At 38.3% G+C, this 18584-nt stretch overlaps 1 protein-coding gene across 1 annotated transcript in view; it reads left to right on the forward strand.

Annotated features, from left to right (window-relative positions):
* BICC1 (BicC family RNA binding protein 1) overlaps positions 1 to 18584 on the forward strand; it is a 367817-nt gene that overhangs the window by 118618 nt on the left and 230615 nt on the right. Inside the window, 1 exon segment of the mRNA XM_007958861.1 lies at positions 8051 to 8097. Coding sequence (XP_007957052.1) covers positions 8051 to 8097 — 47 coding nt within the window.

The raw sequence follows: 18584 nt of genomic DNA on the forward strand, positions 1-18584 counted from the left end.
CCTCAGTTGCTCATAGAAAATCCCACCTTGGAGTTTACAAAGACTTATGGGTAGAAAAGCCACACTAAGTAATTTACTACACTGCAATACTTTTATGCAGAAATGAGATTATCTGTACATTCTGTTTTAAAGTTTCCTTAAAGATGTAATATTATATTTTTGAACATTGGAAAATTTTTTAATTGCAAAAATAAAACAGTATTAAAGGAAAAATTTGAAGTGAAAAGTACATTCACTGTGAAAATAAAAATTATTTTTGTCAGTTTTTTTATTTTTTCAACGAGCCTACCTAATTTTTTTCAATGTATGAGTTGTATTCAGTTTGACCTCTAGGAAACCAAATTAAAGTTGTAGTAAAGATGCAGTCTGAAAATCCTCACACTTACTGTGATATACAATATTCAAATGACACATTTCACTCCTGAAGGTTAAAGCTTGATGAGTTCTTACTTGGTTTGAATGATGACTGTGACTGGAGAAGTGGAAGAAACTTTAGAAAATAGACTTAATTCTCAGAGCTTTGGGTGCCTGTTTAAAGCTAAAGTTCTAGGTAAAATTCATGAACATGAAAAGTTTCTTTGTGAATATATATAGGTTTCGTTTTTTTGTGTGTGCATATGTATATATGTACACACGTACACACTCTTTGTCTGATACAGGGAGCTCCAGTGGTGCAGTGGTTAAAGCATCCAGCTGTTAACTAAAAGGTTGGTGGTTTGAATCCACCAGTCACCCCATTCTGCTTCTGTAAAGATTTACAGCCTTAGAAACTCTATGGGGCTCTGGTGGCATAGTGCCTAAGACATTTGATGGCTAACCAGAAGGTTGGCAGTTCAACATCTACTTCCATAAAGATTTACTGCCTTGGAAACCCAGTAGGGGATGCTGAGAGTCGAAATTGACTCAATGGCAGTGAGTTTGGTTTTTGGTTTTTATAGGGTCACTGTGAGTTGGAAACGACTCATTGGCAGTAGGTTTTGTGGATGTTGCTGATCCCTATTGCAGTAGAAATGAGCAAGTTGTCAGGAAGTCTTCTGAAAACAGTAAATATACACAGAGAAACATAGCTCTTTTAGTATATGGGTTAAATTGATACAATATGTGAATGTTTTAAATTTTCAGTAAACAATTTTTGCAGGAGAATTGGGCTACCTCAATGGTTCTGTTTCCTTTCAGATGACCTAAATGTCAGCCCTCGTCTTTGCAAATGTGCTGCAGGTGGGCTGCATTAAACAAAAAGAGAGAAGAATGCTTTGAATCCCTTGAATCTTCACAGATTTGAAGAATTCTTTCTCAATTTTTTTTTACGATTTTAGCTTTTCTTTTTTTCCCCCTCACATTCCATAGAAAAAGAGACTATTGCTTGTCAAGGGATTTTTAAAAGTTATTTCATACTATGTTATAATGGAGTGTATAAGCCAAAACTAAACCAGACTCACTGCCATCAAGTTTATCCTGACTCATAGTGACCCCCTTTAGGTTTCTGAGGTGGTAAATCTTTACGGAAGTAGACTGCCCAGTCTTCCTTCCATGGAGTGGCTGGTGGGTTTGAACCACCAACCTTCTGGTTAACAGTCAAATGCCTTAGGCACTATGCTACCAGAACTCCTTAATGGAGTATATAGTTCTTCTGATTTTAGAATTGGCCCCATAAAGCATCAGATGCTATAATAGAGAAGCATTTCATAATGAAAATGATGTTTAAACAGAAATTTCCATGTGCCCTGGCAAGAATTTAAATTTGAGCTCCCCACTTCTTTCATTCAGTACCTACCTAGACTTGCCTTATAGGTAGGAGCCCTGGTAGTGCAGTGGTTAAGCACTCAGCTGCTAACCATAAAGTTGGCAGTTCAAAGCCACCAGCATGCTGCATGGGAGAAAGATAAGGCAGTCACCTTCTTTAAAGATTTACAGCCTTGGAAACCTATGAGGGAGTTCTACTCTGCCCTGTAGGGTCACTATGAGTTGGAGTTGATTCGATGGCATTGGGTTTGATTTTGGTTTGGCCCTGTAGTTTGGAGGACTGTAATAGTTTACACCTGTTTCAACTTTTACTGTTTGTATTGGCTTTAGCTTTTGCCATCCCATATTTCTTGTGAAGCAAAAATATGAAATAAAATATGGCAAAGCCTAGGAGAAATTATAATAAACATAAAAAATGAATTGTTCAGCTTAAAATATGAAACGCTTTACCTGCACATTTAGCCAACCATGTTTCAGTAGTATTGAAGTAATTTATTGCTGGAGTTCTATGTCATAAAAATAAAGACAATTGCTTTCATTGGCAGAAATAATCTAGGGTTTTTACATTCAAACTATTACATTGTAGAGCATCAGGCAGAGGTCAGATTGGAAAGACAATTAGAAAAAAGGTGAAAAATCATTATGTGTGTGCTCATGTCACCATGGAATAAAATAAATGAAGAAAAGCAGTATATGGAATGTTAAGACTGGTTCAATAGAACTATTTAATCACAGAATATAATCACACTTCAAAGGTCAAAGAATGCCATGACAAAGTGTGGATTGGCTTTTAAACAAGCAATATTTTCCCCTCCAAACATAATGAAAAGAAAACCATTTGAGTCAACATATTATCATAACTCAAATTTTTCCTTGTAATCCAATTCTCAACTGGTCTACCTAGAAGTGCTCTTTTATTATTCAAGACTAACAGTAGCTGTCTAGCTGTAGTGTTGGGTTAAGAGTAAAATGACCAGCTTTCTAATACATTGTCCAGAATGAGAACAGAGAAATTAAATTTATAATAAGTTAAATTTGGATCAAATCGGGGCTGTGAAAAGATTTCTGGGAGAGTTGATGGTAGAAGTGAATTTTGAATTTGACTTTATTTCACTCAGGGGTGGCTTTGACCATGTGGGTCAGAAGACAGCAGAACACTGTCTAATTTTTATTTTTCTGGCACCAAAAAAAACCAAACCCAACCCACTGCCACTGAGACTTGTCGAGACCCTATGGGACAGGGTAGAACTTCCCCATAGGGTTTCCAAGGCTGTAAATCTTTATGTTAACAGACTGCCTCATCTTTCTCCTGTGGAGCAGCTGGTGGGTTCGAGCCACTGACATTTTGATTAGCAGCCAGGCTCCTTTATTGTGCCACCAGAGCTTGTTTATCTGGCACAACACCTAATTATTTGTGGAATAGGGGAGTGAACTTACCTTTGTTATTTTCTGAATCTGTACAATGAACATTTTAAATGCCTAAGTTTATATTAAGTGGGCAGTGGTAGTTTAGTGGGGGAATTCTCACCTTCCATACAGAAGACCTGGGTGCAGTCGATGGCCGGTGCACCTTAAGCACAGCCACTGCTTTTCTGCTGGAGGAGGCTTGCGTGTTGCTATGATGCAGAACAGGTTTCAGTGAGCTTCCAGACTAAGACAAGAGGAAAGGCCTGGAGGTCGATCTACTTCTGAAAGTCAGCCAATGAAAACCCTGTGGATCGCAGTAGTTTTATTTGCAGCTCGTAGTGGGGATGGCATAGCATCAGGCAGTATTTCTTTCCATTGTGCATGGCGTCGCCATGAATTGGGGCCTGACTTGATGGTGGCTGTCAACGATGACACATTTATATTGAAAAAGATATATACTATAAACTCTGCCCCTATCTCTCATTTCTTGGGAGGAGTTTATATTTTCATATTGAGGAATTTCGATTAAGTTTGAGAATTAGTTCCCTCCTTTAGGGGAAGAAATTTTTGATGAAGTGTGGCTTTCCACTGATTGGCTTCCATGGCTTTGATGGCTTGGCTTCTTTGAATTAGTAAACGTAAAAGGAGACTCTGCAACCCGAGAATGAAACAGGGTCATTCCTGCGAAGTACCGATGACTGTGACTAACCATAGTTTGCACCTAAGACATTTCACCAAGAACCCGACCAGGGTCTTTTAACAGGGCATTTGGACATTTAGGAAATGGACAGTTTGCAGTATTGGGAGGAATTAGGTTCAGATTTGGAGTTTCAGTATATAAACATCTGAAATGGAAAATGCTACATATTTGTGGTGCCAATGCCATTTTTGGCTCCCTGCCTCATGTTCCTTCTCATATCATAAGCTCACTAAACATATAGATATATGATTAAATTTTAGATGTCTTTTACATAGTTACCTTTAGTTTGTGTCTAACTCAAGGATTTCTCCTTTCTATCCATCAGGGCATTGAAGGGCCATTTTCTGAAGTCCATTTAGTTTTTTGCTAGACTTGAAATGAAGAGGCATTTTGAAATTGTGACATACTGAGTTTGTCATGAACAAGATAAGTACCCTAAAAGAAGTTTCTGTAACAAAATGTAATTGTACCATGAAATTTAAACTAAGGAACTTTAAGTTGTGAAGGAGTTCCTTGTGGGTGGAAGCAGTGATTATCTGCTTTGTTTTATAGACCTTTGAAGAAATCTTTGATTCTGAAATTTTCTTTTCAAAGAAGTTTCATTGGTGTCACTATAATTTTTTAACTCCTTGTGCCCTGGTCTGTGACTTTCACTGCCCAGTGAATGTAGGTATCATTGAGTAAGGCCTTTTTAAAAAAAAACAAAAACAAAAACAAAAAACTATTTTTAGTTTTTTGTTAAAAAAAGCCATGTCTAAGATCTGGCTAATGTGAAGTGCCTCAAGGCTACTGATGTGTTGTTACTAGGTTTAGAAATTTGCTTGTTTCTTCTTGACTGGGTGACTCCTATAGCTAGGGTCAACTGCTGTTGCCAGTTTGTTTAGAGTGAGTTTTACTTTTTTATTTCTTTTAAAGTTTTAATATCGACATATTTCCAAGTGAGAGCAAGAGAATCATAGTTTTTAGAGTAAACTACAAAGAATTTGTGGAAATTATGTGATTCAAATACCCATATCATTGTCTATGCTTAGTTCATAATGTTGATAGTATCGCATTTTTGTGAAAAATTAGTAAAGTTAAAATGATACCAGTATTATGTACTAGTTTCCCACTGCTGCTATAGCAAATTGACATCAACTTAGCAGCTTAAAAAAAACATACATTTATTGTCTTCTCCAGAGGTCAGAATCCTAAATGGATTCATTGAACTGAAATCAGAGTGTTGGTATGGCTGCACACCCATGAGAAACTCTAGAGGTGAATTTGTTTCCTTGTCTTTTCCAGCTTCTGGAAGTTGTCCTTCCTCAGTTCTTCAAAGACAGCAGTGTGGCATCTTCAAATCAGTCTCCCCTCTGACTTTTGCTTTCATCCCCACATCTCCTTCTTTCCCTCTGCTTCAGTCATTACATCACCTTCTCGAACTCTAACACTCTTGCCTTCCTTTTGTAAGATCTCTAGTGATTATGTTGAGCCCAGTAAAATAGTCCAGGGTAGTCATCACATCTCAAGATCCTTAATTTAATCACACCTGCAAAGTCTGTTTTGCCATGTAATGTAACATATTCCCAGGTTCTGAGGATTAGGGCAGGGATATCTTTGGGGGGCCATTATTCAGTCACACATTAGAATACCATTTTAATTCTTCATTTCTTTTCAGCTTGTTTTCAGAAGTTTCCTCAAACTGTTCTTCAAATTCACAGAAGCATGCACTCTGTGGTCTATTTTTTTTTTTTTTTTGGATGAATATACATCATTTAAAAAACACATTTCTACAGAATTGCCGAAGGTGTCTTTTATTTAATTTTGATATAATAAACATTTCATTTTTCATAGTTATTTCTCTGAAGGCAGAGAAATTATCTTTGAGTTCTGAATCCTTCATGTGACAGAATGTCAAAACTATATTAAGTGCTTGTAAAAACTTGCTCAGTGACAAATGTGATTCCTTAAGTGATTGATCTACCACATTTCCTGGGACTTTAATCATTCTACCAAGTCCTCTGGATTGCACGCATGTGCTGCCCACCACCCCCACCCCCGCCCCGCACATACACTCACTGCCCTACAGCAGTATTGCCCGGTAGGGTCTAGACTTCAGTTTCGGAAGTTCTTGCTGTAGCTTCTTTCTTTGACCTGGTGAAGGAGGAGAGGGCTTCCACTGCATCGTTCTTTTACTGCTGCAGTTAACCACTGCTCCTGAATCACGTCCTTTTTTTTTTTTTTAATTTGGGTAAAAGTTTACAGAGCAAATTCATTTCATATAGCAGTTCATATACATTTTGTTTCATGACATTGATGGTAATCTCTATCATGTAACAGCTCTCTTCCTGCTTTCTCCCTGTGGTTACCTTTTCTCTGTGCCCTTCTTTCCTATGCATTCCTGTCATCTTAGATATCTCCCTTTGCAAATACTGCCCTTCTGAATCTCCCATGGTTGACTGTTCTAAGGACATACCTACCTGGTGTAAATGTTCACCTTACATGCCTGTCTATTGTTTGGCTGAAAGTCATAAGAGGGAGTTAAACTCCTGGTCTTAGGGGTGACTAGGGGCCATAATCCTGGGGAGTCTCACTCATCTCTATCAGACCAGTAAGTAAATCAGGTCCTATTGGGTGTTTGCCCTCTGAACGATACAATCTGAGGATTGCAAGCAGAGTGCTTTTTTTTTTTGCTTTTAATTTTTTTAATTGTGTTTTGGGTGAAAGTTTAGAAAGCAAATTCACTTTCCATACAGCAGTTCACACACATATTGTCTCAGACATTGACCACAATTTACCCCAGTGCAACAGCTCCCCTCCCATTTCCTTCTGATAGTTACCTCTTCCCTGTGTCCTTCTCCCCATGCACTCCTGCCCCCTGAACTGTCTCCCTGTGCATATACAGCCCTTCTTTCCCCCATGATTGTTCTCTCCAAGGAGTGTATCCTCAGGTACATGTTCAACTCATATGCCTGTCTTTTGTTTGGCTGGAAGCCACAGGTGTGGGTTCAATTCCGGACCTGAAGGGCAGCAAGTCTCAAGTAGTTCCACCAGGCTCTATCAGACCAGCAAAAAACCTCATCCCTCCCTTTTTTTTTTCCAAATGATTTTGAGTTTTGTTCCACATTGTTCTCCCTCTCTATCCAGGATGTCCTACATAGATCCTCCTCTGAGTGGTTGACATTAGTAGCGGGGCACCATCTAGTTCTTTTGGTCTCAGTTGTATAGGCTGTGGATCACATGGTGTATCAGTCGTGAGGACTAGTTATATCCATGAATCTGTGGTTTTCTTCATTTTTCTTTGCTCTGGATGAGGAGAGACCCATCATTGCATCTAGATGGCAGCTTGCAAGCTTTTAAGATCCCAGTTGCTACTTGCCAAAGTAGGAGGTGGAAGCATGTTTTGTGTGGTATGTTATGCCAATTGAGCTTGATGTCCCCCAAGCAGGGTGCTTTTGATTCTTTATCTCCATTCTCTTTTTGTGAAATTCACCGGTCCCCTCTACAAGTAAATAAAAAGATGTTCACAGAGTCACAAGGTATACATACACAGAGAACTGGGTTTGTCCAGTATTTACAGGCTGCTGCTTAGACATAAAAACGATTGTTCAAATACAGTGACCTTGTAGTTAACTCACATGATATTTTTGTTGGTGGCTATGACCTCTATTATTACTGTTTAATTCTCATGTTCTGTTTCTCTCTCTCTCTCTTTGTATATGTGGATGAAGGAGTGAAATAAAGTAGTATATAATGTCAGCTGAAGGCCAAGTAGATTATATAGTCATTGCAAAGCATGAAACGAAAATAGTTCATTACTAGGCCATGTCATATGAGTTACCTGTTGAAAATGCAACCTCCCACCTGGGATTGATTACAGATAGGAAGCCTGGAGTAATATAACTGATTACCTTGGTAGTTGCATTTCTTCATGCAGTTCCTAAACTATAAAGAGTGAGATCACTTTCATCAGTGTGTGTAAATACAGATTTGTGAGTCTTTCAGAAAATAAGTGTGAAATTATCTGAAAATGGAGTGTAATTGTTTGGATTAGTGTTTTATTCTTCAACAGATGTGCTGCATTAGCAGGTACTACGCTTTCAGAGAGTGAGGACGGCATCTTTTTCCCCTTGTAGTCTCATACCTGAATGACACTTGTGTTTTTTGAATACATAGATTGAAAAAAGCCACTATTTAAAATGTATATATTTCTGTTTACAGCTGCTGCTGAAGGAAAAGGAAAGAGTGGGGAAGACTTTTTTCAAAAGGTAAGTCACTTTTTACTCTTTCCTTGGTGACAATTAAGGGGAAATAGACCCGTTTCAACAGCTATACTATAAGCCCTTGTGAGATCCCTTTCCATATGTTTGATAAGATAGAAACACTTGGAGCAAGGGGGGACAGGGGATGATGTATGGGGTCAAGCATTCTAGAAAGGCCTTTTTCCTGGGCCATCTAATGAGATTTTTGTTTTGAGGTAAGAAGAAAAGAGGCAGTGAAGACTGCCAGATTGGTTTCTCACACTGGTTAGCTAAAGGCTTTGATTTTTTCTTTTACATTGCTAGTCTTTATTTCTTTCCTCCCCAAACACAAACCTGACCTAGGAGGTAGAGGGAGATAGTCACTCACAGTTTTGTTCATTTCTCAAAAAACATGATTGTGGGCAGAGTAACATAATTGACAAAAGATGCTCTTTATAGCTACTCATTCATGACCTCTGGCCATCCTTTTAAAATTCTGACTTTCAGTGAGACAGGTCTGGTTAGTCATATAGAGCAAGGGGAAATAGAAGTTGGAGTTGATTAAAAAAAGAATATGAAAAACTATAAAGATTGGTTATTGATAAATTTTAGTGAGCTCTATTTCTTAAAATTAGTATTTTTATATGAAGGAAAATGCCTATCCTTTCAAAGAAATTGAGTTCACATATGTCGTAGGCTGGGGTCTCCAGAGGAGCAAAACCAATGAAGTGTGTGTGTGTACACATACACATATACATATACACACGTGTGTATATGTATATGTATGTATATGTGTGTGTGTGTGTGTGTGTATAGAAAGAGACAGACAGACAGACAGACAGAGAGAGAGGGATTGATTGATTGAATTCAAGGAAATGGCTCATGTAGTTGTGGAGGCTGGCAAGTCTCTGGGTCAGGCATTGGGCTGGAGGCTTCTCCTGACTCATGTGGTTGCAGGGGCTGATGAACCCTAAACTGGCAGGTCAGATGATGGAAGGCTGCTGGCTTGTGGAGCTGCAGGAGCTGGCGAATTGCAAAATCTGCAGGTTAGGTGGCAGGCTGCTGGCTCACATCCCAAGAACCGTAGGTCAGATGATGATGAGTCAGATGCTGGATTGAGAGAGCAAAAGTTTTGCCAGAATATCCGTATATATTGGATTCAGACCACATCCCCAACGAAACCCCCTACATTATAACACAAAATGGAGGATAATTACATAAAAATGAGAATCAGGGCCCAGCCAAGTGGACACATAACAGTAACCATCTGTTCATTTGGGATTACAAATGTTCAGTGTCCTTAGCTTGAGATCCAAAAAGTATGCATGGAGGAAACAGACATTCATATGTCCTAGAGGAAGGGAAGAGTGAAATAGCAGCTATAGATCATGTTATATAATGTTTTAGAAGGTCATCCAATCTTTGGGGAAAAAAATCTTACATACAATAAGAGATGATTTTTGCAAGGCTTCTCATTCTCTTGTCTTCTATGTGGTCAACTTTTTTGTCAGCTTTATCATTTGCATTCCCTTCTAAGGCTTTTAAAACCAAATACTTTTAGAGCTGATTCTTGTATTACTCCCTTTTTCATTCTGAAAAAATATATTTACCATGTTACATGTACACACTGGAGAGACCAAAGCATAGACCCTACTCTAAGGTGTTTGTGAACCTGAGAATATTTTCATATGAATACATAACAGGATAGTCTGAGGCCATAAAGCATTGAGCACTTGATAAGTTTTCAAGAGATTGGAAAGGACTTCTGTAGGTCCTTGGGGAGTAGATGTTAGCTAGGTAAAGTGGTAGGCTTGGGTGGGTTGGAAGGATAGTCTAGGAAAACCCCAGAATGTCAGAAGGCTTAGAAGTAGAAGAAAGCATGTGGCATTCATACTTCAAGCATTTGGCTGACACACGATATATGATGGGTTCGTAGTGCAGGGTGAGGTACTTTATCTGTATGATGATGTACATTTTTTGTATGGGGTATGTCTTCCTTAAAAGGATTTAAATTTTTAAAAAACCTCAAAACCTGTTCTGGCCATATGGAACATGTCAGACCACCAGTTTTCCAACCTCGTTTTAGGTCATGCTGTTGAAGTCCATATACCATCTCTGAAGCCGCCAATTTGGCATTAACTGACAGTGGCAGTGGGCCTGGGCATTTCACAACATAGTAACCCTGCCTTTAGTTGGATCTTTTTTCATCTTTTTCTTGTATTATTTAAGCCTTTGTTTTATTTTAAAAAATAATATTTCCATTCACTATTATTGAAGATTGACTATACACATTCATCTGAATCCAGAAAATCATTAATTTGTGATTAAATAAGAGAATATGTCATTGTTACTAAGTACTGTGTAAAGTTAGATTCTTATGCACACAGGAAAATGTATACCTGACCATCTTTGTCAGAGGGAAGGGGTACAGAGTTCAGGGAACTGAAGAAGCCGTTTGACCTGTGCTCCCTCCAAGAGAGTAGAGGATAGCATTGGGTAGATATGGTGCTGATGTGGGTATGTGCATCCAGGTTTATGTCAGGACAAGAGGAATTTGGGGTCTTCTAAGGGCCCAGGCCCTGATGGTCCCTGAAACGAAGGCTCAGAAACCCATGACAGGCCAGCCTCCAATTTATCTTTTGACAAAGGGGTTGGGAGCAGAGACAAGGCAAGGCCTACTACACTAGAGGGATAGCTGTTATGATTTCTCCCATTGTCACATCATACTCTGTGCACTAAATCAGATTTGCCTTTGGGGCTGCTCTTCTCCAGAGTAATTGCAGAGGACTTCCTGACCCCTATCCATGTCTTCATCTGTACCCTCATAATTAGAAATAAAAGACTTCTGATGCAGTGCTATTTATAATAGTGTCTATTGAAATAAAATCACCCAAAAGAGAGGCAGTTCATTATAAATATAAAGGACTAATGTCAGATTCCTTCTTCTTCCAGTTGCCCTCCACATCCATAGAGGAGTGGAGTAGAGGATAGGTGATTGTAAGGGCCCCGTGAATGGCAGAGTTGCTAACAAAAGAAGGAAACAAAAACAAATAGCAGAAATCACAAGTTTATCTTGGATTGGCTGTGATGATACACATAGATTGTATCTGTGGAGGGATACTTGTTTCATTATTCTTAACTTGTATATAGATGTAGAGAGCAGATTGCTCAGCTTTGGATGATTCAGAGACTTTCAAAGCTTGAATCAAAATACAGTGTATGTGGCCATAAAGGACCTTCATTCTTAGAAAATTTCCTAATATTTATCACTCTTTGTGGACTCATATATACATTCCAACAGTTTAAGTAGAAACACATGTTTGAATCCAGGGACATGTGTGCATCCTGCAAACTATGAGTTAGAGTCATAGATTCCATTTTTGGCTATAGTTTAATGAGCTCTTTGAATAACTAAATGGGAGATGTTTTAGTCTCCTCATTAACTTATTTAGTTCTGTAGAAAATGTCTTCTTGATAGACAAGTGTCTGTGATAGATTTGGATCCTCATCCTGGAAAAAACCTGTAATTTAATAAAAGGCAAATGTTCCAAATTCCAGAAGAGTAATCTTCAGTGTTTTGAGCAGACAGGAGTAGACATTATGGTTCATCTGCAGTAGAATGAAGTAATGGAGAAGTTTTGAATTGTTCTCTAGGAACTTTCTTCCAGAAACACACATTCCAGTTTTACATAATGACATTTTGGGAAACATTTAAAATAAGATGTAGGCACATACACATAGTTTTCCATTAGCATCTTTGGAACATACCTTTTTTCTCCCAGAGTAACTCAGATCTGAAGGATCTGTATGTATGCTTCCTTTTAGAATACTTTTTTTTTTTTTTTGGTTTTAATTCCAGGGTATGTATCACAAACCAAAATTGAACATCATTAGCTGAGTTTAAATTTGACTACTCATATTGTTTTATAAAGTCATCTTACTTAACTTTGTAGTAACTTTCTCTAAGGAGGAGATTAGTACAGGAATGTGAAACTTTTACACGTTACTTTGTTTTTCTTTGTACTGTTAAAATATATGCATAATCATCATCATATAATAATTGTACAAAATTATATTAAAGCAATTACACTCTTTAAAATTTTTTTGAAATTGAAAAGTATTATAAATTATTGTATAATAAGAACTGGTAGATCTTCACAAAAAGTTTAGATTGTAATTTAACAAATAGTGACATCAAATATATTGTCTCAAACTTGACGCTGCATAATGGTTGTTCAGTTTGCTATAGACTTGAACTTCTCCTATTGAGTCACTGTTACTGTTCCTTCTGGAGAGTGACTTGGTTTTCAATATTCTGATTTACTACATGTATTTGTAATGTTTTATTCACCCAGAAATTGGATTATTTAGGGAAAGGGCTAAACGTTAAAGGTTCTTAATAGAAACCCAACAACCTAGTGGCTTAAAGAACAGAGTCTCAATGGTCCTGTAAGTGTATTTGTATGATCTGAATTCCCAGGGATATAGTAGAGCTGGCAAGGGGCAAGGTGTGGTCACTGCTTGGTCACAGCCAGCTACCCAGAGGGACTGAGTAATTGAATCTGTGGGCTTGGGACCATAGTCACAGGGGACATGAAGCTCAATTGGCGTAACATACTACACAAAACATTGTTCCACCTCCTACTTTGGCGAGTAGTGACTGGGATCTTAAAAGCTTGCAAGCTGCCATCTAGATGCAACGATGGGTCTCTCCTCATCCAGAGGAAAGAAGAATGAAGAAAACCAAAGATTCATAGAAACAATTAGTCCTAGCGACTGGTACACCATGCGATCCTCAGCCTATACCAATATGAGACCTGAAGAACTAGATGGTGCCCAGCTACCACTGTCAACTACTCAGAGGGGGATCTATGTAGGAGATCCTGGATAGAGTGAGAGAACAATGTGGAACAAAAATCAAAATCAACTGGGAAAAAAAAAGGAGGGGGGGACCAGGTTTGCTGGTCTGATAGAGCCTGGTGGAACCACTGAGACTATGGCCCCTAGCTGCCCTTCAGGTCTGGAATTGAACCCACACCTGTGGCTTCCAGCCAAACAAAAGACAGGCATATGAGTTGAACATGTACCTGAGGTAGATACACTCCTTGGAGAGAACAATCATGAGAGAAAGAAGGGCTGTTTGTGCCCAGGGAGACAGTTCAGGGGGCAGGAGTGCATGGATGGATGGACACAGGGAAGAGGTAACTATCAGGAAGAAGTGGAAGGGGAGCTATTGCATGGGGGTAAATTGTAGTCAGTGTCATGAGACAAAGTGTGTGAACTGCTGTATGGAAAGTTAATTTGCTCTGTAAATTTTCACCCAAATCCCCCCCCCCTAAAAAAAAGAACAGAGTAACTTATTTTACTCTCATGTTACATTCTAAGGAGAGTAGTCAAGTTGGTAGGTGGGTTTGTCTTATGCTGTGATTCAAGGACCTAGGTTCCTTCTAAGACAAAGCTCCTTTTAGGCATGGATCTTACCTTTTTGCTTAAAGCTGCATCACCACCATGTCCAGTGTGAACTGTTGAGAAAGGGCAGGCTAGGTCTTGATGCTGCATATGTCATTTCCTTCATAGTTCTGTGGGAGAAAACTAGTCACATGGCCTTACCTAACTGTGGTGGTCTTGGTGGTGATGGGGACTGGGGAAGAGGCATTTGCAGGAGAAGTGGATTTCAGAGGCACTAGGAACTCTGGTGTCCCAGTGCATAAGGCATTTGACTGCTAACCAGAAGGTTGGCAGTGCAAACCCACTAGATACTCCATGGGAGGAAGATGGGACAATCTCCTTCCATAAAGATTTACCACCTTAGAAACCCAATGGGATCACTATGAGAGATGGAATTGACTTGATACAGTGGGTTTGGTTTTGGTTTGGTATCTATCCAAAATCAGATTGATAGGAAAAAATATGTATAGTCAAAGTATAGTATCTTCATGTGGTATTTGAAATCTTTTCATAGAGGAAATGATTCTGTAGAAAAATTTATTATAATTTCCAACTCACTGTAATTTATCATTTTTGATAATTCTACATATTTTAACTACAAGAACATAGTAATTTTGCTGAAAATTTTTTCTTATTAAAAGTAATTTCTATATTGTGTATAATGAATATGTAGTTGACGTTTGAAAAAGAGAAAAAAGAGTTCCATTTTTCCCACATTCTTGCTAACATTTGCTATTTTCTTTTTTTAAAATTTTAGCTATCCTAGGTGTTGTGGTTATCTAGTGCTGCTCTGACAAGAAAATACTACAAATGGGATGGCCTTAACAAACAGGAGTTTATTCTTAAAATTTGAGCCTTTAGGTCCGAGTTCAAAGTGCTAGGCTCTAGAGGCTGGGTGAAAGCCACTCCGTGTTGGGCTTCAGCTCTGCCTCTTGCTCCCAGTCCATTGAAGCTACAGGCTTTTCTTCACTGAGACAGCTACTGGCTGCTGAGACTGACAAGCCGAAGGCTGACGAGTAAAAAGACACAGTCCCAATGTTACCAAACCACACCGCAGTCCATTAGTTCAAGTCCATTGAAAGTCCCGTGATCGGCAGAGCATGGCAGGCTGCTGAACAATGATGACTCAGCTACATGCAGAGTTCAAGCATGCCGTAAGCTAGATACCATTCCTAAAGCTGTTTCTTATGTACAGGAAGCAGACCACATATCCAAAGCAGCAATTCAGCTGCCACAATAGATTCCACCATGAAGTTAATTCCAATCTCACCATGGGGAATAACTACATTCAGCTGCCCAGCTATTCAACTAGGCCCAGCCAAATTGACACACAGACTTAACCACCATGCTGGGAAAATAATTTTGCTCTGTAAACTTTTCCCCAAATCACAATAAAAATTAAAAAAAAAAAAATTAGCGATACTAGTGGGAATGGTTTTGATTTGCATTTCTTTGATGGCTAATGACTTGGAGCATCTTTTCATGTGTTTGATGGCCATTTGAACATCCTCTGGTGAGATATCTGTTCAAATCCTTTGTCCATTTTTATGATTGGGCTACTTGTCTTTTTGTTGTTAAGTTGTCAAAGTTTGATATATGTTTTGATTATTAGATTCTTGTCAGGTCTGTGGTTTCTGAAGATATTCTCCCAGTGGATTGGTCGTCTTTTCACTGTTTTGGTAAACTCTTTTGATGAACAAAAGATGCAAATGGGGGATGCAAAATGGTGTAGCTGCTGTGGAAAACAACAGTGTGGCAATTCCTTAAAAACTAAAAATGGAACAGCCACAGGACCCAGCAATTCCACTCCTAGGTATGTACCCAAAAGACAGAGCCTCAAAAAGAGACTTGTACACTCATGTTTATTATAGCACTATTCACACTAGCCAAAAGGTGGAAACAATCTAAATGCTCATCAACAGATGAATGGATAAGCAAAATGTGGTATATACATACAACACAATACTACTCAGCCAGTTGTTGTTGTTATTTGCCATAGAGTTGGAGAGAAGTGAAGTTTTGATATATGCTACTAGGTGTGGAATGAGCTTGAAGACATTATGCTGAATGAAATTAACTAATCACAAAAGAACAAATATTGTCTAGCTCACTCATATAAAAAGATAAGAAAAGGCACATGTATAGAGACCAAAGTTTATTAATGGTTACAAGGGTGGGAGGATGGGGGGACAAAGGGGTTAATAGTGAAGGGAAAATCACATTGATTAAGGGTGGGGTTGCACAGCTCATTATTGTAATTGCTGTCAGTAAGTTGTATACTCTTAAAAAAAGTTGAATTCAACTTGGCAGAAGTTGTGAGATAGTTATATTTATAATAATGCCAAAGGGGGCAGAAAAGAGTAGCTGCTGAGGCTACTTGTATACAGCCCAACACCTCATGGGATTTGGCTCCTTGGTTTGGAGGTTTAGGGTCACAATTTCATGGAACATCCCAGTTAATTGGCCTAATCACATGTTTAGTGCTTCTGTTCTACCTCCTACTTCATTGTATTGTGCCTAGAGTCTTAAAAGCTTGAGGTGGCTATCCAGGACACAACAGTTGGTTTCTGTTCACTAGGAGCAATATAGGAAGCAGAGTCAGGAATAGGAGGAGGGTATGGAATGTGTGGCTAATTGCCTCCATGAGCAACTACTTCCTGTGCCATGAGACCAGAAGAACTGAATGGTGCCTGGCTACCATTACTGAACGTTTTGATCAAAGATCTCAAAGAAGAATCCTAATCAATAGGGGGAAAATGCAGAATGGAATTTCAAATTCTCATGGACTCCAGACTTCCTGGAGTTGTTAAAGTTGTATGAAGTCCTGAAACTATTACCCTGAGGTAATCTTTAAACCTTAAACCAAAATTATCTCCTGAAGTCTTCTTAAAGCCACACAATTAGCTTATCTAGTTAAAAAAAAAAATCTGCCTTGAGCATTTTGCTCTTTTAAGAACTTTGTATATGAGATCAAATTGACAATAGCAATTCAGAAGATTAGATAGGAACCTTAGGAAGCAGTGAGTTTATGTTAATGAAGGAGGAATAATTCAGAGAAGGAGGATGAGAATGGTTTCACAAGTTGAACAATGTAATCAGTGCCCCTAAATTGTACATATAGAAACTGTTGAATTGGTGTATGTTTTGCTGTGTATATTCTCAACAACAAAATAAATAAAATCTAAACAAAAGAAAAAAAAGTAATAAGTAATCCCACCTTTGAAAGAACTACTGTTATGGACTCTTATTCTTTCTTTTATGTATATTAAAACCATATGTAAAGTAATTTTTAATATTGTTTGATTGGCTGGTGGAGTTAAAAATTAGACTGTTTGTAATGGATATACTCAGAATGTTTTCTGTGTTGAAAGTTCTATAGTAATTGAACTTTTATTCTTTGGCTCTATTGACATGGAGGGAATGGGTACAACCTTATCAATATTCTCTCTACTTCTTCCTCTGTCATGCATGGCAACTCTAGCTAATTGAAACAGATGGAAACTATCTGCTAGGTTTTTTATGGTTCTTTGGGCAGTTGTTCATGGCTTACTCACTGTCTGTCCTGTTTCCTTTTAATCAGTTTCTTTTCTCTTCCTCTTGTGAAATGACTATGGCTAGATCTTGGAGGGGAAAATGTATTACAGTATATTAGGTGGGGATGGGTATAGTGATTATATTACAAGTATGACTCATCAAAGCAGCAAAATGCTTTAGGAATCTGTAATCTCAGTAGCTGAAGAAGACAAAATCCAGTCAGCATCATAAATGAAGAAAGCCAGTTTTTCCATTGCATTGGATTATGTACAACATATCTCCCAAAGTACACATTACAAGTTTTAGATGTTGGAATATTTTATACTCTTATAATATGTTGGACATTCATTTGGGAAACTGACCTATAAGCTTTTGATTTTCCCTAGAATTAACAGTAAGACTGACCTAAATAAGGTATAGTTTGGTAGTTTGGTAGCTCATATGGTATCTTTTTATCACCCCCCCCCCAATTCTTTTTTTCAGGCAAACAAATTACTTTTGATATTTTAAGATTGAAAAGTAGCATATATTGTCTTATGCAGAAAATTGCTAAGAGGAATAATTGGGTTCCTCTGTAGCTCAAGGAACTCTAGTGGTGCAGTGGTTAAAACATTTGACTGCTAACTAAAAGGTGGATGGTTTGAACCCACCAGCTGCTCTGTGGCAGAAAAATGAGGCTCTGCTTCCGTAGAGATTTACAGCCTTGGAAGCCCTATGGGGCAGTTCTACTCTGTTTGGTAGAGTCACTATGAGTCAGAATCGACTGGTTGGCTGTGAGTTTACTGTAGTTCAAAATTAAGTACTTGGCTGCTAACCAAAAGGTCAGCAGTTCTAACCAGCCACTCCACGAGAGAAAGATGTGGCAGTCTGCTTCTGTAAAGATTATAACCTTGGAAATCCTATGGGACAGTTCTGTCCTGTCCTATAGGGCCACTGTGAGTCAGAATTGACTCAATAGCAGTGAATTTACGTTTTGTTTGTTTGTTTGATACCTCCAAAATAAGTAGCCTGTTTGGCCGTTTGAACCCCCCTAGTGGCTCCGTGGAAGAAAGGCCTGTTGAACTGCTTCCATAGAGATTATTGCCAGGAAAACCCTATAAAGCAGTTCTACTCTGGAACACATGGGGTTGCTATGAGTCAGAATCAATGACAGTGGGTAGGCTAGGTATCTCAAAATGAATGCATCAGGTGGTCCTAGATGGGACCACTTGAATCTTTTTACTGAAGGGTGTCTACTTGCTCAGATTTGCTTCTACTCTAACCACATGGCTATTATGTTGTATATGTTGAATGAATTATGTTCCCTGAATATAAAAGAAAAAAAGTTTAGGTTTAGGTTTTTTGGGTTTTTTTTTTTAATGAATTCAATTAACTATAGCCTATGGCTATACATTTTCTTTAAAAAAAAAAAAGTGAATCTTTATACTTAGCTATAAAATATTAAGTTTGCTAACATAAAATGATAATGTTTCTAAGTTTTAAATTTTTTTTCCCTCCAGTAGGTAGTATAGGAGCTCTGGTAGCATAGTGGC

This window comes from Orycteropus afer, unplaced genomic scaffold (assembly GCF_000298275.1).
Source record: "Orycteropus afer afer isolate SDZICR_OR568_19922 unplaced genomic scaffold, OryAfe1.0 scaffold00016, whole genome shotgun sequence".
Lineage (NCBI taxonomy): Eukaryota > Metazoa > Chordata > Mammalia > Tubulidentata > Orycteropodidae > Orycteropus > Orycteropus afer.